Source organism: Alexandromys fortis, unplaced genomic scaffold, assembly GCF_014885135.2.
Source record: "Alexandromys fortis isolate MF-2015 unplaced genomic scaffold, M_Fortis_MF-2015_v1.1 scaffold_97, whole genome shotgun sequence".
Classification (NCBI taxonomy): domain Eukaryota; kingdom Metazoa; phylum Chordata; class Mammalia; order Rodentia; family Cricetidae; genus Alexandromys; species Alexandromys fortis.
This window is the reverse complement of record NW_026067981.1, coordinates 5120351-5142597: the sequence shown is the minus strand read 5'-3', so window position 1 is coordinate 5142597 and position 22247 is coordinate 5120351. Positions and strand designations below refer to the sequence as shown.

The window sequence follows — 22247 nt, the reverse complement described above, 5'->3', positions numbered from 1 at the left end:
CATGGGGGATCGAGGCTGGCTGCTACTGTCAAGCATCTCCGCAGGTGTCAGGAGCTTCGTGGATTAGACTGAGGGTTCACAGGTAAAGCTAATTTTGAAGAGACTTGATCTGTTGAAGGGGACACCGGTGATTTAAAGTGCTAAAAATGGCTCATATATTTAGCAAGATCACATGCTTTCTGACTATTATCTATGGTCCCGGCAGTTTTCATGGAGGACACAACAGATATACTATCCACTTTCATGATACATGTAACAAGTTAACTGAACTGCTACACTCGCCCTTGCTGTAAAGTATAGGAACAGGGCATTATGGAGGAGCAGAACAGGAGAACCTCATTGAAACTGTGAAGGCAATAATGGATTCTGAGGGGCAGTTGAGATTTGAATATTGAGCAGGAACTAGGTAGAACAGGGTAGGCAGGAGAAGCATTTCAGACAGAGGCCAGCCTCCAGTGAAGATCTGAGCTGAGTCCAGTTAGTTCCACTGAAGACTTGGATATGGCTGACGTGCTTTAAGAACAGAAATCCCGAGTGGGAAGTGGTTTATACTTTGTATACCCACTGTGCCAAAAGTTAAGAAAAAGTTTAAGCAGGAAAGTAATAACACCTGTATTTATAATGTATCTTGGCCGGCCATGTGGGAAGAGACTGGAGGGAGGGGGAGAAGAACAAGGATGGAGGGGAAGTTCAGCCAAAAAGCACAAGATGGCAGCCACCAATACACAGAAATGGCTGCACCACAGGTGTGGAGAGTGGGGCCAGTAGGTCTGATGGTAGCCTGGATGTGTGGAGGAATCTCTGGAATGACACAGAGATGTTCTATCTTGCTGTAATGCAGGGAGTGGAGCTATTCTTCATAAAGACAGGCAAGGATTGTGGACACAGAAACTTGGCGAATGCTTCAGTGGAGATCAACCATTTATGAGCCAAGCTGGGCGCGGTGCAGCCCTGTAACTTCAGTGTGCAGGAGGTCAAAGCAGGATTGCCATAGGATTCCAGGCCAGCTTGGGCCTCACTGTGAGCACCAGACCACGTAGGGCTACCTGGCACAATAGTTCTCAAAAGACTAAGCAACAACAACATCATCAAAAGAGATAAAAAGAAAGTAACTTAAGTGTAGAAATCTTAAGCCTGAGATACCTTTCCAACAGTCAAGCAGAGCCACACACAGATACATGTATGTACCTGGCTGCATACCAGAGAGAGAACATCTGCTGTTACTAGGATAAATGGAATTACCAGGAGAAAGCACAGAATGAGAAGAGAAATATGTATTTTGAATAACATAGAGTAAGATTTAAGGTAAGACAGAGGCCAGAGCAGTTGGAAAGAGTGTGGATGCTAAAATCTGTGAGTAATTAATTAACTATGACAGAAAGATGTCAGCCACCTGGAAAAGTGGGTGTCTTTCAAAGCAGGTCTATTGGAGTTAGAAACATGGAAATTAAAAACTCAAAAGGATCATGTTTCTCAATGGATAGAAAGCAGCGTGGATGGGAGTGAGCAGGTCTAGAGGGGAGGCTGGTGAGATGCTCGCCAGCTGCCGCAGTCATAGAGTGGAGAACTAGCAGACTCTCTTGAAGGTGAGCTATGACCTCCTAAATTTCACCCAAGCTAAAGCTCTCCAGATTGGCTGGTCTGAGCTGATCATGGAAGATTCCCTTTACAATCCTAGAAGACAATGTAGGCAAGAGGTTCTCTACCCACAGCCTTTCCCCTGATCTCAGCTTCACCTCACCCATTCCTGGCAAGAGAGCTCTCTTCCTGTTCAAACCTCACCCAGGAAATCTCTTGGATTGAGGACTTGGGGCTGTTCTTCTGCCTCTGCTGGACAGTTTCTACACACCCAAGAGGTAGGAAGAAGGCACAGAGAAACTCCTACCAACCCCTGGTGATGAAGAGCTGACTTTAACTTTCCCTTTTCTAGACCTTATGTGATGCTTCCCAAGAGGCCCCAACTACCCGTGAGATTCCAGCCACTGCCCTCTGTGCACACAGCCTAGTCCTTGCCCTCTAAAACACTCCCCCCCCCCCCCCCCCCCCCCCCCCCCCCCCCCCCCCCCCCCCCCCCCCCCCCCCCCCCCCCCCCCCGCTCCCGACCTTCTTGTTTTGCTCTTTTGGTGGATATTCCCCATATTGTAGAGACCACCTAGAGACATTGTGCCTTCAGAAAACCCTTTCTGGTTCTTCTTCTCAAGGCATTTTTCTCACCCCCTGCACAGTACTGGTTTCCCTGGTGTGAGGGAGCGAGGAGGCCACTACAAAAGCCATTGTTTGCTCTGTGGTGCTTGTAAGTCAGGACACCTGGTTAGTATGTATTCACTGGGGGCTGACTGGGAAGCTGGCAGCTCTTCTTGATGGAGGAGGAAGACTGAACAATCTACTGAAGACCGCATCAACCAGACTCACCAGACTCAAGTCAGAAAGCTCATCATCATCGCCATCAATGACTTCAAATGTTCCTTTAGAAGTCTTCCCTTGACTTCCCTTGAAAATGGAAATTAAATCCACTTTGGGATTCCATCCCACTCCGGTTAGAATGGCTATGATCAAGGGAAAACAATGACAATAAATGCTGGCAAGGATGTGGAGAAGGAGGACCCCATATTCAGTATTGGTGGGAGTGTAAACCTAGTATATCCATGATGGAAGTCAGTACGGCACTGTCTAAAAAGAATTAAAATAGAACTACTATATGAACTACCATACCATACAATACCACACCATACTGCACCACACCAACCATACCACACCACACCATACCATACCACACCAACAATACCACAACATACCAACCATACCATACCATACCATACCATAGAACCACCACATCACTCCTAGGCATATACCCAGCGGATTCTATATACAGCTACAGAGATATCTGCATATCCATGTCTGTTGCTGCATTATTCACAAGAAGAAGGAAATGGAACTAGCTCAGAAGTCCATCAGCAGAAGGATGGAGAATGAGAACGTGGTGCATACACCCAGTGGAATTTTTACTTAACCATTAAGAGAAATAAAATTATGGAATCTGCAAGAAAATGGATGGATTCACAAAGTATCATTTTAAAGTAAGGTGTCCTGGACTCAGAAAGACAAAAACAAAACAAAACAAGCCTCCAAAACAACTACAACCCCTCCCCAAATTCTCATGTTCTCTCTTATAGACTATGAAACTTAGGTAGGAGGCCACAAGAGGGGAACAAGAATTATTGAGAAAAAGGGGGAAAGGTCAAAAGGTCAGATGTAACAGGAAGGTAGAAAGGAGGCTACAGGGGTCAAAAGGCACAGGAAGGGAAGAGGATTAGGGGTGGGGGCAAAGAGAAACAGCGGCAAAAATTTTGTTTGAAAAATGCCATAATAAAACCTAATTCTATGCTCTCCCTCCCTGGAGGAAGTTCAACATTTACAGCACAAAGCCATGTTCTCTTTCAATCCTGGAACCAGCCATTTCTTGCTGTTTTAGCTGTGGGTTTCGTACTGGACAATTCTTTCCAAAATCTCAAAAGGGCACCCTTCTAACACAAACTTCGCTGGGCCGTGCTTCTGTGACAGAACGCTGGACTGGAGTGAAAATCCAGCCTGCAGTGTCTGCCGCTCATAGCACTGGTGGAAAGCAGTCAGGGCAACCAACCAGCAGGCGACAGTGACTTCTGTGCCACACGAGCTCCCATTAAAAAGTTTACATTGGCAAAGTTTTCGGTGCCTAAATATTCTGTAGAAACTGGTTCAGTAACATCTAGGCTCCAAAGTGGCCCTAAACACATAGCAATTATTACAACCACAAAGAGATCGGTTGACTCTGGATACAAATCTATAATAATACAATTTATGACTTCTTGGGGACTGTTCTTGCTTCCCTGTAAAAACAACACAGAAGCCAGAAATCTTAAAAATATCGAAAGTAGAAGTTAAATGAAACGAGCAAAATTGTTCCAAACCCAAATGTAAGAATTCAGTAGGGTATGTCAAGGTACTATATTGTAAGGAATTCATGCCTGTGCAAACTGATTCCAAGGTAGACACACCCTCCCCTAGACAGAAGGAAGTTCTGCTATCATATGTTTACAGCTCAACTTGACTTCTTTGGCAGGATATATTTTATAGAAGGAATTAGCATATATGTATATTATATATATGCTTTGTATTTACTGATTTACAAGGGACTTGAGGCCACAGAGGTCGCTCCTGCGTAGTCATGGGAAATGTGGGGCTGTTCCTGCTCAGTTCCTCCATGCTCCCTTTACTAAGGGATTCACGCTTTGTGACTGGTTCCAGAAAGATTACTGCCCCACCCCCCACAATCAGGGTGAGGCCAGGGCCATCAGATAGATTCCCTCTTCCCTAGCCAGGTTTTCTCTTACTTGGGTGAAAAGAGTGAGTTTCAAACGGGCCGAAGCAAAACAAACAGTTCTAACACACACGTGTAAAGAAAAAAAAACCCACTCTTTTCAGGTTGTGTCTTTTTGGATGGAATGATTCACCCAAAATAATATGTCCCCCATTTCTCTCACTTCCGGAGAGTCAAGAACACAGTGTGCTTAGGCATACTGCAAAACAGGGTTCACATTTCTTCACCACCAACCAGTATTCTCCACTGAGCTTTTATGCTTAAAGAGCAAAGTGCAAACTCTGGGAGGAAAAGGAAACAAAACGATCTGTCAAAATTCCTTTTAGCACCTATGACTAGTGTTAACTTACATGCTCTGAGAGTGCAAGAAAAAGCCCCAAGACGGCTGCTAAAAAGATGATTTGACCTTTTAAAACGCGAACTCCCCCATCCCATATCCATTTTAAATAGGTAAATCTTGAAAGCACCATAATTTTAGATTTAAAAAGTGAAATGAGGTTGGATTTCCAGAAAAGGGGTTTCCCTAAAGGCTACAATCTGATAATTAGGGTGTTCTAGACTGACGCTGTAATAGGAGGCAGAATGCAGGCCCCAAATCTCCTAGCCACCTATGGTCGCCAAGTGCACGGAGTCTCGTTCTGAAAAGGGACTGGAGGGCAGACGAAAATTTAGTAAGTAAAAAAGTCCAGAACGCGACCTCCCAAAGCCTGCGGTTCCAGGGCAGGATGTCTGCCCCTGGTGGCGGCAGAGCCCAGGCGATCTAGGTGCACCCGCAGCTGACAAACCCTCAGCGCGCACCAACCAGCGCTGCTGAAGGAAGTTGGAGAGCTCCCAGCCAGCTGACTGGATTCGGCGGTGGGCGCCTGGGAATCCCTACCAGCGCTGCAATTAGGAAAGTTTTGAAAAGTAAAGACCCCAGACAGTTGAAGGGACTCAATCTTTCCTTGAGCCTAAGAAACATCTCGTGCCACACCAACCGGCTGCTAGCACAAGGCCACCAGTTCCGCCTGGCCCGGGAGCCTTCCAGCTTCCCACCGCCCCAGAATTGGTCCTTGGGGCGCATCGCCAGAGAGGCTCTCTGCCGGGCTGGAGGTTCCAGACCAAGATACAGCCATGCTCCCTGGCCTGGGGGGCGATGGCAGAATCTCTAACTCCCACTCGGACACCCTGTACCTTCTCTTTCAAGCCCGCTAGATTTTCTCCAAAGGACGCACGACACAGACCATGCGCCCCAGGCACTCCACTCCTCTCCCCAAACTCTTCCAGGGGAGACCCACAAGCACAAACTGTGTCCCCCAAACTCCCACGACACTCGCCAACCACCCCATCTTTGCCTCTCGAACCCTCCCAGTTGCGTTCTTCCTGCCCCTCACTATCCTCCTCGCCTTTCTGAGGAAGTCAGAAGCAAAGAACGAGAAAATGCCTTTGCTAGGAGCCTCCCGTCACCCGCCCTGTCACTGAAACAAAAGCGCAGGAAGGAGGGAGGTGGGTGGGGAGGCGAGAGGAAGGTTCAGAGAGAGATGGGGACAACGATAAGAGGGGCTGGGGAGGGGGCCGGAATGGAGAGCTGAGAGAGGGGCCAGGACCCCGCTCCCCGCGCCGCGTGGCGTGGCCGGTCGCTTACATGCCGAGGTCGCTGTAGGTGTTGAAGAACTCCATCTGGTTGCACGCCTGGATCCAGCCCACCACCCAGGTCTCGTGGCGGGGGATGGGGGGCATGACCACGCGGGCCGAGGCTTTGAAGTAAGGGGTCTTGTATCGCAGGACGATGGGCGAGGTCTCCTCGATGCGCGTGGGGCACTGGTCGATGGTGGCGCACACATCATACACCACGATGTTCTCGCGCCGGATCCGCGCCTTGCAGGTGATGCTTTGGATACAGCCCATCCTGCCGCCCGGCGCCGGCGCGGCGCGGCGTGGGGCAGCGCGGGGGCCCGGCGCGGGCAGCCGCGGGCGCCCGTCACGCCGGCATGGCGACGCGCCGCTCGCTCCCGGTCCAGCTCAGCTAGCGCCTAAGAGCGAGGAGCCGCCGCCGCCGCGGGGCATCCTCCGGGGAAGCCCCCTCCCCTTTCCGCGCGCTGGGTCGCGGCTGCCCCGACGCCCGCCCACGCCCGCCTCCTCGCTCTAGCAAGGGCGCGCGGAGCTTGCGCTCCTAGGAGGCGGCGGGCGCTCTCGCCGGCTCCCGCGCCCCGGCGGAGGGCAGGGAGGGGAGCGGCGCTGCGAGGAGTGCTGCCCACCCCGGGCCGGAGCCCCCCGCCCTTCGCCGGAGAGGAGGCGGCGGTGGCGGCGGCGGCATGGAGCTGCGAGAGGGTGGCGGCGGCAGCGCCCGGTCTGTCTGTTTCCGCGGCGGCAGCAGCAGCAGCCGCCGCCGCCGCCGCCGCTGCATGAACCTCTGCACCGCGGCTGCCCCCCGCGTGCAGCGCACCCAGCGGCGGGCGAGCGGGCGGCCCGAGCGGCAGGCGGAGGCAGGCGGCGGCGGCCGAGACCGCGCTCCCTCCGCCCCTCCCGGGAGTCGGACAGCGCCCACACTCCTGCACCCGGCTTCGGGGGCGTGGGGGCCGCCAGGGCGTCGTAGCCCTGGGTGGAGAGCCCGGCGGGCTAGGGTTGCGGGGGACGCGCTCCGCGGAAGGGACTGGCTGTACGCCATGAGTTTGTCCCTCTTCGGCTGCCGTCCGGGTTGGGGGGGGGGTAGTGTGCAAGGGTGGGGGTGTTTAAAGGGCCGCTAGCTCCCGGGCGGGGCCCAGCACGTGGGGCTGAGCGGGGCGGGGACCCCTATAGGTGGCGCCCCGCGAGTGGTAGTGGGGTGCAGACACGGGACCCTATGTGTTGGGTGGGGCCGAGAGGGCGCGGCGCCTCTGTTCAGAAATCTGTGGGAAGCACAGCCGGGTTAGGGACTCCTGGAGGAGACAACGGTTGAGGCAGCTGAGGGGCTGGAGAATCAGCTTTATCTGAGATTTATTTGTGATACAGTTTGCTATAGTTGGGCGTGACCTCCTCCAGTATCCTATCCGGAGAAAGGCTGAAGTGTGGGCTCCAGCAGTGGCACTAAATGTATTTACCCCTTTTCCTGGTCCGCCTTTCCCTCTAGTTACTAGAGTCTAGGAGAAGCTTTTCTTCGCCCCATTGTATTGAGAGTGGGTACCTGAGAAATCCCGCTGGAGGCAGACACAAAATCACCCAAATGCCAGTGTTAGTCAAAGCACAAGCTCAGCTTCCTCGTGGCCTGCTTTCATCCAACCTCTCCACACCCCCTAACATACTCTTTCATCAGAACAACACACACCAGGGATTGAGGCTCCTTGGGAAACATTGTCTTTTCAATGTCTCCCATCCCAAGACAGGTTGTGCTTAGCATGATCATTTAGCTAGATCAGAATGTTTAGCTGACTTCCTAATGTTACCTAAGGCCTGTTACATACAAGGGGAAGTTCCGGACAGTATGGAACCGGGAGGATTAAAGACTAGTAAACCATTCAGGACACAGAAAGCTGGGAGTCTCAGGGATCCTTTCTTGTCTTTGCTTCTTTGGAAGTTGCATAGTGACCAATACATGGTCACTGTGATCTCAGGCGTCAGAGGAAGACTATCTATCTATCTATCTATCTATCTATCTATCTATCTATCTATCTATCTATTTTACTGTGCATCTTCTCACATCGTTTAGAACCAGCAGCTTCTTTCCGCTTTTTTTCTTCTCTTTCATGATCATTGCACATTCCTGGATCTGGTACTCAAGTGAGCTCCTCTAACAAACCCCGTGAGCCTGCTGGGGGTTAGCCCTTGGTTAGGACAGGATATGATGAGTAATGTAAAAGTTGCCCGAGATCTGAAAGCAGCCTTCATCCTCGTCTTAGCTTTTCTGACACTTTGGGTCGCTTTGTTTTCTTCTTTGGTGACACGGTCCATTTTCTGATGTGACCTCAATCACTGGTCCTTTTATTCAGCAAACACTTCCTGGTGCTTGGTGGAAGCCAAGTATTGTGCTAGGTACTAGAGACTTGGAGCTGAAGGAAAGCCCATGGTTCACTCGAGATGGTAAATCTGCTAACAAGTTAAAGTCATCTGTGAGGCTGCTGTAATAAGAACATATACCCAGTGCCACGGGGGGGGGGGGAGAGCAGACAGGAGAGCCTCTGAGATTTGTAGACAGCTCTACTCAAAAATGACAATTGAATTTGCTCCTGAAGGACTGATGGAGGCTGGCCAAGAAGAGCTCAGTGTGAGGGGAGACAGAGAAGAGAGTGTCAAGAGCAAACACAGAGATGTGAGAGAACCTGGACGCACTTGGGGAGGAGCGGCTGGTAGTCCATGTATTTCTCAGTGTTACGTGTGGGCAGTGGGCGTCACATCTCTGTCCCCAAGCCGGTTATTGATCTTCAGAAGGAGCCGATGAGAGCAAGTTCACAGTTTTGGGCAGGGCGGGGCGGGGATGACGACTCTGTATCACTGTGGAGACTAGATCCAGGCAAGATTTCAAGATCTGTGATGACAGATGATTTGGCCTGGAGTTAGGGGAGAGCTATGGGGCTGCAGAGGCCTGGCTGCATCTGAGAGTCATTAGGAGGAAAATTTGATTACTCAGTGATTGATTAGTGTTAGAGAGAGGTCTGGGCCACCTATTGGGTTTTCCAGCTTTGGCAATCAGGCACGTGATCAGAAGACAAAGGTAGGAGTATTGGGGTGGGGGTGGGGGGTTGAGTCAAATCATGTTAGGTTGGAGGTGCTCCAGAGCCTGTTTGGGGGAGGGAGCCAGAGTTGGCGCTTCAGTGGTTATTCCCTTCTAGGAAACAGACTCAGAGGAAAACATGCAGCTGGAGAATCAGGTTATCATTCTCATTTGAATAATTTGTCGGTCTGTGGTTGTGCGGATAAATGTCTCCATTGTCTTCTGGCAGCACAAGCCAAGATGCCATAGATGGGAAGGGCATGTTAGCTGTCTTCAACTTGTAGAAAAACTGAGTAAGGGGGAATCTTTTTATTTTCAAAACCCAAACTAAGACTTTATTGTGTCTAGTAGAGTGCCAATAAAATCTATTATCTGCAGACTTTGATCCGGGACTCTCTGGAAGCACTCACCCGTGACCTTGGTGCGTTTCCAGAATCATGAATGTCATCATGACATACACTTTCAACCGTAAATACAGTAAGCTGTAGTCATAAAATGTAAGGAGTCCTTTCAGACTCTTACTGGTTCTATAAATATGGGATTATGATATTTTCTAAAGGTATTTAAATAAAAATTGCAATTTCAAATAAACTTATTTCATTACATTGTATCGTTACCTTATCAACCGCATCATTAACTGAGTCTGCAAGAAAAAAAAAAGACTCAGTGTGCAACTTACTGTGCAAATGTCCAAGAAGAGCATAAGTGAACTGTATGGGGACACAAATGCCAGGTGTTCAGTGAGGTCCACACACTGCACATGTGCCCGGCAGGGACTCCTTAGCCTCCTGGAAGCCCATTCGAATTTATGTCTCAGCAAATTACTTCACGACGTGGACCTTTCAGGACATCCAGTGGGGAACGTTCCCCTCTCCCAGCTGCTGGTCGTGAAGTGGCAGCGCACCTGTGCCAGTAGCGCAGACGAAGCGCTCACAGGTTCAACAGCTTCTCTGTGAGGCTCTGCTGTGAAGTTTCCCTCTCCCCTTTCTGCTGTTGGGGATCTACCCTAGGACCACAGAATTCTAGGCAAGTGCCCTGCTTCTGCACTACACCCAGGCCCTCTTGGGTTTCTCCTTCGGTGTTTGCACACGAGTCTCCCTTGCCTCCGGCAGCGCCACACCCCTGCCTTTGCTGGCGGCCTTCACGGTGTTTGCTCACACTATCTTTTGAAGCAGGCAGTCTCCTCTTTAGGAGAACGTGCCCTCATACTCTGCCACCCAGTTCAGTGTCTGGTATTCAGTCAGCATTTACAAACTAAATCTGTTCTTGGAAATACGATGAAACCTTATTTCCTATCCCTTCCCGACAACCTCTGCAAGCTCTATTACCTACAGTAAGGATGCCTTTGGGTCCTGATTCTTTCTCATCCCACTGGGTTTTCAGTAGGATCGCCTGATGCTAATTGCTGCCCTTTATCTTTGAGCACTGTACGTAGTCGGAAAGGTTATCAATTCTGGGTACCCAATCTTGGAAAAACTCCAGCGACAAGACTTTGACAACAATCACTCCTTATGCATAACTTCATCGGAGCTCCTTCTCTGGGTGCGGCACACAAATGCTCCTTTGTAGCCCAAGCTTGTGATGTTGCGGGTAGGACAGAGGTCCTCAGTTCCCTAGCTGGGGCCCTCCAGCATGCTCCGAGGGATTCCAGCTTGGGTTCCTCAGCTGCAGTGACCTGTGCTCTTGACTTTTCCCAAGGGGGAGATCTCTGACTTTACTTTTCCTATTGATTGAGTCATTGCTCATTGTCAAGCATGCCTTTTAGAAATTACGGGTCACAAAGGCCTATCTTCTTGTGAACCTTGGCAGGAATTTCCAGAAACTGAAGAACAGACTACCAAGAGTTGAGGAATTGTCTCTGAAACTGTTAAAAAGGGAGACAGATTCCAATCTGGCTGCGATGGCCTGCAGACAGGCAGGCAAGGGGCTAGATAAAGCATAGGGAAAGAGAGGCACAGTTCCATGTAGTTTTATAACTTTTTCCTTCTTGTCCTTTCCAATCTCTGACCTCCAGCCTCTGCCCTTCACTTAGCTAACTCAACCTTTGAAGCTCAACCCACCGATGCCACACCCATTTTAATTTCCTATACCCAGCTGGGAATCACCGTGGTGAGCTCCTGATGGTCCCACATCTCTTCCTCACCTCAGCAGCCTCTGGCTTGATTATTTAATTATGACTTATCTTTCTTGCAAAGTTAGAAGCTCTGTAATGGTAGAGACATTTTTTTAAAAATCTTCTATTGCTTCTCTAGCTTTTATAACAATGATGGGTAAATAGTCGCCAGTCTGAGGACAGCCTAGGCTATATCGTGAGACGCTGTTAGGAAAAAATAAAAAGCCCCTCAAGGACCTCAGTCTAGGCTAAGTAAATACAACATAAAGGTGGCAATTTTTGTGAACCTTTACCATTGGTGTTTGTAATTATATTTTATTACTGCTGCAAACTATTGGTTTATGAACAGAAAGAAAACCCCAATCACATTATAATGAAGGGAATGAGCAGTGTAGAGAAAAAATATACAGAAGGGAAAAGAGAAAACCCGAGATTCTCTTTAAATTAAGGATTGTATTTACCGGAATAGAAACTAATTTTATCTGAATCAGTTCAATAACTATCATCTACAGTGGAGGCGAAATATCATTAGTGTTCACACTTCCTGAGGAAAGTGAAGAGAACGCTCAGAATCCTGTACTGACACGAGACAAACCCTGCGCAGGTCACACATTGCAATTCTATTTCACAGACCTCCCGTGGAGCTGCATGGAGAAGTCCATGCTGTTTCCCTAAAATGTTCGAAACACAATTGATTGTATCTTAAAATAGGACCGCAGCCCAGCACCAGGAACAGTAATGGAAAATGGTGTCTCAGAGGCTTTGTGTCTTTCAGTTAACAAAGAATCAGGGGTAAAGTCCAAGGCCCTCCCCCCCCCCATCCAGGTCTAGGAAGGTATGCATCCAAACAGATTAGGCTCCCAAAAGCCAGTACATGCAGTAGAATCCAAATCTGGTGTCATTATCATTGGCTTCTCAGTCAGCCCTCATTGTCAGCCACATTCAGACAGTCCAATATGATCACACCCTGACTTCTCTTAGGACTGGAGAGTGAGGGGGAGGGGGAGGGGGGAAGTGGGAGGGAAATGGGAGGATGGGAATAGGTGGAAAATTTTAATTAATAAATAAAAAACCTCAATAAATGCAAAAAAAAAAAGAATCAGTGGTGACATGAACTCCTTTGGACACCTCAGTTCCCCCCGTTTGTACTCACAGTTAAAAATAGCCATCTTCATGGCTGTCTCTGGACCCCACCCCTCCGCCCCATTTTGTCATGGGAAATGCCTTGACAGCTAGTTAGTATCCTGCTGAGGGCCCCAACTCTTCCAGGGGTGTTGCCTTTTCTCACCCACAGCACACCCGCATTCACTTCGGTTGTTGCAGAGAATTTAAGACCCAGGTTTGTTTGTTTTAGTTTCTTTAAGCGGCTACTAAGGGTTCCCAGATGAATGAACATGAATTTTGAGAGTGGGACAGGAACAGAGCAAGAAAACAAAGGAGAGGTCACCAGTATTGTAACAAATACTGAGGGTCATCAGTTTACAAAAAGGTTTACTTCGACTCAGGATTGGTGAGCCTGTTGCTTTTGGTTTGTGGCAAAGCAGCATGACATATCAGCAGGGTAACTTGGAGTAAAATCAGGGACTCAAGATTTTGGCCTTTGAAGGGACAGTTAAGATCCAAATATAGCTTCTCCCAAAATGAATGGGGAAATCTATCCCTTGCAAAGAAGTCCTGAGGCTCGGTTTTAAGAGGTTTATTTAGACACACACACACACACACACACACACACACACACACACACACACACACGGGCTACTCTGTTTCTCCAAATTTGAACCAATATTCCTTACACTAAAAAGTGCTTCCCCTTCTCTTTCTTCCTCCTGCCCTCTAGCTTAAAGAATAAGATTGAGTTCATGTCTGAATCGATTTCAATTCTAGGATAAAGATGCAGGAACAATTATGACTGACAGTAGAGTTCAAGTGTTGAGAAGTGACATGAAGACAAATTCAGAGAAGACTGGAGAATTGAAGTTCCCTAACAGGGACAGAAATCTTACAAAGGGGAATGGGTTTTCTGTGGGCTTGTGTTGGGCACTTGAGCCAGCGCAATTCTTCCTCAAGGTGAAGGGAGACACACAAAACGGGGGAAGTACAAAACACAGCACAAAAGCAGACTTCTTGACAAGCACTTACTCTTGGAGTGAGTACCTTCATTACCGCAGGCAACCGCCTTGGGATAATTTCTTTCTGTGGCTTCTTTATACATATGACACATGTGGAAGGCTTTATAAGTGTCTCGTGTCACCATTTTAAGGGGCTTTAATGCACAGTCTGCATGTCCCCAGACTTGGGTGCTAGTGATGGTTAATCCTGCCTGTCAACCGAATGCATCTGAAATCACCTGAAACACAGCTTTGGGGAGCCCCCAAGAGGGATTTTCTTGATCATGTTATCTGAAGCAGGAATGCCACCCTACATGTGGGAGGTACCTTCTATGATCTTTCTAGATAGAAAGGCATGAAGGAAGGAAGCTTTGCTTTTTGCTTTCTGATTTTTGGCCCTCACTCCCACTGGCAAATTCATTTGTCTCGTTGCTGTGGAATTCATTCACCAATACTAACACTATTTTTTTTGGGGGGGAGATATTAAAATAAACTGAAGCCCACTGACAATCCAGGAACCTTCCAGGCCTTTAGTGCCAAATTAGGACTTAAGAGGTGTCCAGCTTCATGGAATGAGCAGTTCATTCCTGGTCTTTCCAACCTGAGACAGCCATTGGTGGACTACCCAGACCATACCTTGTAAGTCAGTCTAATAAATTCTTCATATGTATTTTATATTATATCACTTCCATCCCCCTAGGAAACCCTGACTAATACAGGACTCAATTTTCTGTTTTGCACTGTAATATACAAAGGTGTTCCTTTGTTCTTCATGGTTGTTGGGGATCAAGGACCACCCACCAGGAAAGCATCTCTCTGAAGATGCTGTAGTACTAGTCTGAGGAAATAAAAAGCAGATCTGAGGAATTTGGCAGAGGTCTAAAGAGATTGAACAATTTGATGGCTGTAAAGGAGGAAATTACAATATGGCATCAAACAAATGAGAAAATAAGTAATCAGTGGGAGGAAATGCAGATCATTTTCTAGACGGAGTGATGGGGCCCGAATAACAGAACCCACAGACAGTTCTCAGGGTGAGAAATAGAGGCAGAAAAGGAAGAAGACTTCTCTTCACAGTGACATGGAAGCAATGGGGCATTTGAGTAAAGGTAAAAATCAAAGAGCAGAAACATTAAAGAATAAAGGTTGGATGAGGGAACTGGCACAATGAGACACACATCAAACAAGAACAGAGGGGATCGACCACTCAGGAACACTGGACAGGATCGGTGATTCCCGACCATCACTGAGGTGGATAGCATGATTATGGTAGACATTGTGGGCTGTGTCTTGAGCTGAGAGAGTGGCTAGGATGTGTGAATCAGGAAAGACTCAGGGGTAGTTGGCCTGTTGAGTTGTACCTAATCAATTTTAATTCAGATACTCATTTTCATTTTCTTTAAATTAGCACTTAAGGAAGGGAATAAAAGAGGTAACCTGCTTGCCTGAAAGTAAAAGCAATGTCCAGAAAGTCTAGGAACCAAAGGGTTAACTGGGGTTGTTATGGGCTGAGTAGACTTGCAGCAGTTCAATTGTTGCAAAAGTCATGCAGAGGGCAGAGAACAGAAATAGAGATGGAACGCACAGAGCCCAAGGCAAGTGCAAAAGTCCTTTTAATTTCTGTTCTCTGTAGGTAGGGGTGGGGCTGCAGCGCATGCCAGAAGGAGCAGACAGAGTGGAGGACCAGTGAATGAGCCTGCTGGAGATGGGTACAGCTCTGCTGCATCCCACATCAGACTCTTAGGCAGATATTTCTTCCTTCCTGGGCCTCAGTTTTCTCACCAGAGAAATAGACTTGACCACACCCTCCCTAGAGTCTCAGACAGAATGGAATGTTATAAATAATTTGGCATGGTGAGCCTATGAACTTAGGCAAACTATGGGATGTATTTTTGAGTGAGAAGGTGACATGTTTGGTTTTGGAACCCTTCTAGTCTCCAGGGAGGACCGTTTATTTCTTTTGAATTAGTCCTCTCTGTGCCTTCAGGACACTGGATTTTATCTGTAGAAATTACCAATTATTCAATAGATACAAATCAATAAATGCATATGAAGAACCTACCATACGCCAGGCACTGTGCTAGCCATTTAGTGTCAAAGAAGCCTTGAGTAACACTTTCGTCTTGTTGGAGTTCATTGTCTAGAAAAAAGAACAGTTAATAGAAATTGATGCCATAGTAGAGAAGTCCTAATAGAGTGTGGTAGAAAGATCGGGGAGGTGGGGAGGAGCCCCGGGGCATATCTGCTGCAGATCAGTAAGAGATGTTCCTAAGAAAAGGTAAGAGAAGACTGCTGTGGCAGAGATAGCGACTCTGGGTGAAGCCTGAGTTGAGGGCAGAGTGGGGAAAGATAAGGGTGACATCTGATGCTGTTGGATGTCAAACCCATTAGAGGAATTTGGGACACGGGAAAGCACTGGGGTTTGAACACATCATAGCCTTCCTGGGATAAATTGCACTTAGTCACGATGACTCGTCCTCACCTATATTGTTAGAATGGGCTTGCTAATTTGGTAATGGTTTTGTGGGTTTCTTTACGGTAATGTTATGGTTTGTTTGGGCTGTTAAGATAGTGCTGGCCCCGTGGAATAAGTTGGAAATGTCCTTCCCAAGTATTAGATTTGTACTATTGCTTATAATAGATTATCACAAATTTAATGGCTTCAAACAATGAAAACACGCTAGATGTGGTAGTGTGTGTCTATAAGCTAGCACTGGAGAGGCTGAAGAAGGAGGACAACTAGTTTTGGGCCAGCCTGGGCTATACCCTGATTTCAGCCTAGGCTGTAGTGAGCTTGAGTTCTTCAAACCCCAACAGACCTAAACAGAGAACTCTCAACAGACAAATCTCAAATGACTAAAAGACACTTAAGGAAATACTCAACATCCTTAGCCATAACTTCCAGGGACCACAACATGGGCATCCAGAAGAGACCATTATTCTGCCTGCTTTATTAATTTTCAATTTTTGAAAGTGTTTGTATTGTATAGAACTGATAGCATTAGCCAGAGAAGTTACTGGGCCTGGAGTTTTCTTTCTGGAAAGTTTTGTTTCAAATGTGATTTCTTCAATATCTGTAGGATTAAAAAGAAAACTTGAATTTGAGACAGGGTCTTGTTAAATTGTGCAAGCTATCCTTGAGTTTGTTCTCCTTCTTCCCCAGCCTCCTGATTAGCTGGAATTCTAAGTGTGCACCGTCATACCCAGTTGTATTGTAAAAACTGGTTCATGGCTCTCTTTTCCGAGCTCATGATTTCGGTTACCCACTTTACCAGGCGGGGGAATAATTATCATAGGAGTATCATGGTCCTTGTCTCATGATTTTGCCATCCATACTATTTCCAGGTCTGTCTCTGTTGATGGATGTTTCCCCTGTGGATGGTCGTTTGCAGTTTGTATGTCTGACAACTTTTCACTGAGTGTCCAACACATTATATTTCAGGTTATTGGGTGGGTGCTGAAGCTTTGTGCTCCTTTCGTGCCCCTGTGGTATGTTCTAAGCAGTTGTTAGGGATCGAATAGTGTGATGATCCTTTTGAGGCTCGCTTTCTGATTTGGTTGAAACCAGTCAACATTCAACATAGGGCTAATTTGGCAATGTTCTCTTGAATAGCGTTCCTTATAGCCCGTGCTTTGTAGGGTTCTCTGCTCTGTTTGAAATATAAATGAGTCCCAGTCCTGGGGGAGCTTCAGGAATTTTTTTTTTCAAGACAGGGTTTCTCTGTGGCTTTGGAGCCTGTCCTGGCACTAGCTCTGTAGACCAGGCTGGTCTTGAACTCACAGAGATCCACCTGCCTCTGCCTCCCGAGTGCTGGGATTAAAGGCGTGCGCCACCATCGCCCGGCTTCAGGAATTTTTTTTACCCTGTTTGGGCCTTTCTCCTGCCTCGGGTGGTTTTCTCATCCACAAGTGCTAATCAGCACAGGTGGCTCTCTGTATCCTTCGGTTCCATGTCTACAGATTTACTTAGCCTTGTACAGAGCATATTTTTAAAAAAAATTGTATTTATATTAAATTTGGTAGTGATCTTTTGTTCCCCTCTCACTGCTCCTTAAACAATTCAACGTAACAGTGATTCACACAGCAATTGGGTTGCAATATTGTAAGTGGCCTAGTAATGAGCTAAGCTGATCGGAGCATTGTGTAGGCTACACTCACGTGAACTATGCTATTTTACAATATCAAGCATTCTTAGATGTTGGTGTCTGTGGGGTTTCCTGGAACCAATTCACCATGGAGACCATGGAGCAACTGTATTCAGTCACCTATCCAGGCGAAGTCCTTTGTCGATCTCCACAGGTCTCTCACTGAGCAAGTAAATTGTTAGTCAGTCACCTGTCACTATAACGAAAAAGCTTGAGATAAACCACTTACGATGAGGAAGGATTTGCTTTCGCTCTAAGGCCACAGTCTTTTGGTTCCATTGCTTTTGGGCCTGGAGCAAGACAGAACACCATGGCGGGGAGAGTGTAGCCACTGAGCTCATGGTAGCCAGAAAGTGGAGGGGAAGGGAGGAAGGGGCTGAGTGAAGCCCCGATGACCCCTTTGTAAATATAGGCCTTTGAGGAACATTCTAGACACAAACTCTAAACCATCTGTTCTCTCTGACAGCTTGCTCAATGAAATCTTGCTGCTTTGGGCTTCTTAAACACAGGACTCCACCTCTTCAGTTCAGGTAAATCCCTTTACACAGGAGATCTCCAATCAACTTTCCAGGCCTGGACATAAGATGTATTTAGTGCTCACTTATTTTGTTCCTCCTTCCTTTTTTGAAAATTGTATAATGCTTGAAAAAAAACTTTTTCAACAATAGACTGTGTTCAGTTTTGTTGTTTCTTAAGGGTGATGATTTGGGTCATCTTTAGTCCACCTTACTGGAAGCAGATGCTGATATAAAACATCTTAGGGCAAGATTACTAAAGGACCTCCTTTTAAAAGAGTGTCAAATTCGAAAGAACAAGGCCGTGGCTGTAAGAAATGAAACTGTGGAGGCCTAGAGTAGGTGGGGAGCATTAAGATACCTCCAACGTGCCTGAACTGTGCTCACTCAGCTCCGACTGCCTCATGCCAGAAGTACACACTGGGCCCTGCTGAAAGCTTGTGTAGAGCCAGGCAGGAGAGTGTTGGCTCCGCTGGAAGCGGCAGCACTACCTTACTCGGAGTTGTAGGGAACCAAGTGCGCGTGGACCCCCTGATCATCGTGTGTTTGCCTGGTTTCTGTGAAAACCACTTCTGCCCATGTTTCCAGGGAAACAGACCCAAGCTCAGGAGGCCTCTCCTCACCTAAACATTAACCCGTGACTCAGACAAGAAGCCATTTTGCCAGGACTCACAAATGCCTCTTAGAATGACGCTTCATTCTGCAGCAAGATGGCTTTCTTTCTTCGGGATGATTCAGATTTTTCAGGCATGGAGAGACTCTGGGACCTGGGGAATAAGGACCAGGAATCTACCTGTGCTGCAGAGGGATGGAGAGTCCAAGGGGCCGAGTGTCCCCAGTGACTGCTCTCAGAGGGAAAAGATGGGAATGATTATCATGAGGTAAAGCTCTCTCCCAGGCTTGGGTTTCTAATTTGAGGAATCTGGCCAAATGACCTAGAAGATCGTACTCTATTTCTCCTTGGACCTCATGCCACTCCTTCGTGGTCTCTTTTTACTGAGGCAGTCTGGAGTAGCTGACTGGAAGATGTAGAAAGGGGGTGTCCGGCTGCACCTGCCAAGCAAGCTCTCGCATCCCCGAGTGACCGTGAAGGTCTTTGTGTCATGGCAAACTGTAATTGCTTCTCTAACAATGACAGATTGTCACAGCCATGACGGACTCCAGGTGTCATCTCTGTGAACATGACACGGAATGATATGGGCACAGATGTCCCCAATACTTCAGCCCAATTGACTTTAATGCCACATATAGGTCAGGGGACACAATAGGCGTACAGTCCGTACTCTCTGAATGCGTAAGTTTCATATTGCCGTGGCCTTGGAGAGGACCACATGCTCAGAGGCTGTGCTGGCTGTATGTGCCAACAACGTACTGCATAAAATTGATAATACTTCACGTGCTACAGTGAGTTCTCCAATCTGGGGAGACTTATCCTACAAAGAATGAAGTTGTAACATTTTCAATTATCCCAGCTCCCAAGTTCTAGGGACAGGGGGTTCTTAGTTCTAGCTTTGTCTTTCACAGTAACCCTCTGAAGCAATATTTATTTTCCCACTTGTAAATCTCACTTCCCCAAGGGAAAAAAAATCAGATTCTTGCATTTTCAGCTCTGAAAATATCTGTAGATTCAAGTTCTACCAATTACATTCATTGATGGGAGAGTTTGGTGGGGAAAAAGGCAAGGGAGGAAATGAGGATGGAGACTATTTTCTGATCAATCAGTTTGAGTTTTTTGATCAATCAACATGATTTTCTGATCAATCAGCATGACCTGTGAGCATTGAAGGCAGAATTTTAGGCTTCCAGAGCCCAATATCAGTGGCCCAGTGTGGTCCAAGTGTCATCCCTAACCATGATGCTTCCAAGCCTGGCCTTCTGGGTGATTTATATCAGCCAATCACATATTTTAATGATTTCTTTTCTTCCTTGACTAAAGTAGCCAGAACATTCGGCTGTGTGGAACTGAGGCCCTGACAGATACAGTTCTCAACTGCTTCCTTTGGCCATTGGCTGCAAATCAAGCTAATTTCTACTCTGGCCAAAAGTAAGAGCTCTGAGTAGTAGCTGGTCAGAATGAGCGAGCAGATCCCAAACCTGCAGGTAGGAGTGAGTGGGGATCTCACTCCTAAAAATCCCCTCAGCAGTTTCTGAATGCTCTGGCCTCTGGAAGTCTGTCCCATTAGCTTAGTGCTTGGCTGTGTCACCTCTCTCTTTCTTCCTCCTTAAGGACACGTGTATGCTGAGGCCAGAGATGTGTGATCTTCCAAGATCTTTCTTTCTCTTATCTCACAGTCACCAACTTGTAGAATTTTACATCACCACTATTGTGTAAATCCTTTGCCTTTTCTTCTTCCCCATAGCTGCTGTCCCGGTATTGTATTTGTCTCTGGTTCAGTTTTCCTGCCCTCAGCCCCAATAGATTTTGGACCATTTCCCAGGATATCGAATTTCATCATGTCCTTACCTTATTGTAACTGTTTGAATAAGAATGGTCCACGTATTTGAATACTTGGCCCTTGTGTACTTAAATCTTCGGTCCCCTGTTGGTGAAACTGTTTGGGAAGGGTTAGGGTGTGCAGTCTTGTTGGAGGAGGTGTGTCATTGAGGGTGGATTTCAAGGTTTCAAAAGCCCATGATGATCCCTCCGTCCCTCCGTCCCTCCGTCCCTCCGTCCCTCCGTCCCTCCCTCCCTCCCCCCCCCCCCCCCTCCCTCCCTCCCTCTTTTCTGCTGTGTGAGCTCTCAGCTACTGCTCCAGCACCATGCCTGCCTGCATACTGCCATGCTCCCCACTATGATGACCGTGGACTCACTCTCTCAAACTGTAAGCCTCCATAAACTCTTCTACAAGCTGTTTTGGTTTTAGCGTCTTATTACAACAATAGAAGAGTAACCAAGACACCCCTCTGGGATGAAATCCTTCCGCAGAGAAATGAATGCCCAAGCTGCATTGTGGTCTTGACACCATGAATGTTTTCCACTAATCTCCTACTCGTCCTCATTTCCTGTGTCCTGCCACCCACCAGCCTCCAAACACTGGGCTCGCATCAGTGCCTCACAGACTGCATGACTGTCTCTTCTTGAAAGGTCCTGTGTGACATCATGCATTTGACACACACCTACTCACTCTGCAAGATTTCACGAGAATACCACCAGCTCTGTGGAAATGCTCTTTCATTTCCAGCAAAGCGTGGCACTTCTTGTTGTGTTTCCAAAGTGCCTTCCTATAACACTGCACTTCCGCCTTGCTGTGATTGTTGTTTACATACTTATCTTCTCAGCGGAGACAGAACACGTGAGACACAGAGCCAGAGTCCTCTTCACCTTTGTGTGCCTGACATTTGGGGTTTCTACAGGTGTTTATAAAATTAATCAGCAGCCGGGCGATGGTGGCGCACGCCTTTAATCCCAGCACTCGGGAGGCAGAGGCAGGTGGATCTCTGTGAGTTCGAGACCAGCCTGGTCTACAGAGCTAGCTCCAGGACAGGCTCCAAAACCACAGAGAAACCCTGTCTTTAAAAATCAAAAAAAAAAAAAAATAAAATAAAATTAATCAGCAACAAAAACAACAGCAAGAGAGAACCATGAAAACATCGGTACCTTTCATTCCACAATGTTAACTGTTATTAAAGATTTAGATTTATTATGTACAGAGATGTTTTGTCTGCATGTATGTACGTACACCACGTGAATGCCTGGTACCCAAGGAGGCCAGAAGAGGGCATCTGATCCCTGAGAAGTGGCATTACAGGCATTTAATAGCTGTGATGTTTGTGCTGAGAACCGAACCCAGGCAAGTGTTCTTAACCTCAGAACCATTTCCGTTGCCCCTAGAAACAATTATTAAAGTCACACGATTGTCACATTATTAGCCACAGCCATCTCTTCTCTCCTGGGCCACGAGGATTTCTTCCTGCACGGGAAGCTAGAGGCAGACCCGGAGAAGGAAAGCAGGACCTGCCGCTTTGCACACACCTAAGTGTCTGGAATAGCAATTACTACGGAGCTCATTATAGTTAGGGAGTAACTAGTGGCTCAGTGTGGGCATCTAGCACAACGATGCTTTCCCCTTTCTCCTAGGCAAGCAATGGTCATTAAGTTGAGGATGTTCAAAATGGCTGGAAACTGGGACGGAGGCATTTCAGATACCACGTGCGCTTAAAAGGCACTGCTGCTTGTGGGCGGCCTTCATTTCGGTCACTAACTAGGATGGCAGAGGCAAGCATTTGCCAACCCCTGCCAGCCAAGGCAGAGGCAGAGGACTGAAGGCAGGCCTACTTTCATACACGCACACGAATGTCTTGGAGGAAAGGAAATTACACTTGGAAAGCAAACACATTTAGAA

The 22247-nt window shown here is 47.4% G+C and overlaps 2 protein-coding genes across 4 annotated transcripts in view; one reads left to right on the top strand and one right to left on the bottom strand.

Annotated features, from left to right (window-relative positions):
- Fam78b (family with sequence similarity 78 member B) overlaps positions 1-11940 on the bottom strand; it is a 92848-nt gene extending 80908 nt beyond the window's left edge. For 2 of the 3 annotated variants that reach the window (XR_007594635.1, XM_050158333.1), the window contains exon 1: positions 5982-6255. Coding sequence is in view for 2 of the 3 variants with exons in the window: in XM_050158333.1 (XP_050014290.1) it covers positions 5982-6244 (263 nt within the window). In the remaining variant the exon portion in view is untranslated. Of the gene's footprint in view, positions 1-5981; positions 6256-9702 lie in introns of those variants that run through there. The other variant, XM_050158334.1, reaches the window with a different exon arrangement.
- Positions 1-22247, top strand: part of LOC126511297 (uncharacterized) — a 71015-nt gene that overhangs the window by 35614 nt on the left and 13154 nt on the right. Inside the window, exons 3-4 of the mRNA XM_050158356.1 lie at positions 6051-6221; positions 17856-17919. Of these exons, the coding sequence (XP_050014313.1) occupies positions 6051-6221; positions 17856-17919 (235 nt within the window). The remainder of the gene's footprint in view (positions 1-6050; positions 6222-17855; positions 17920-22247) is intronic.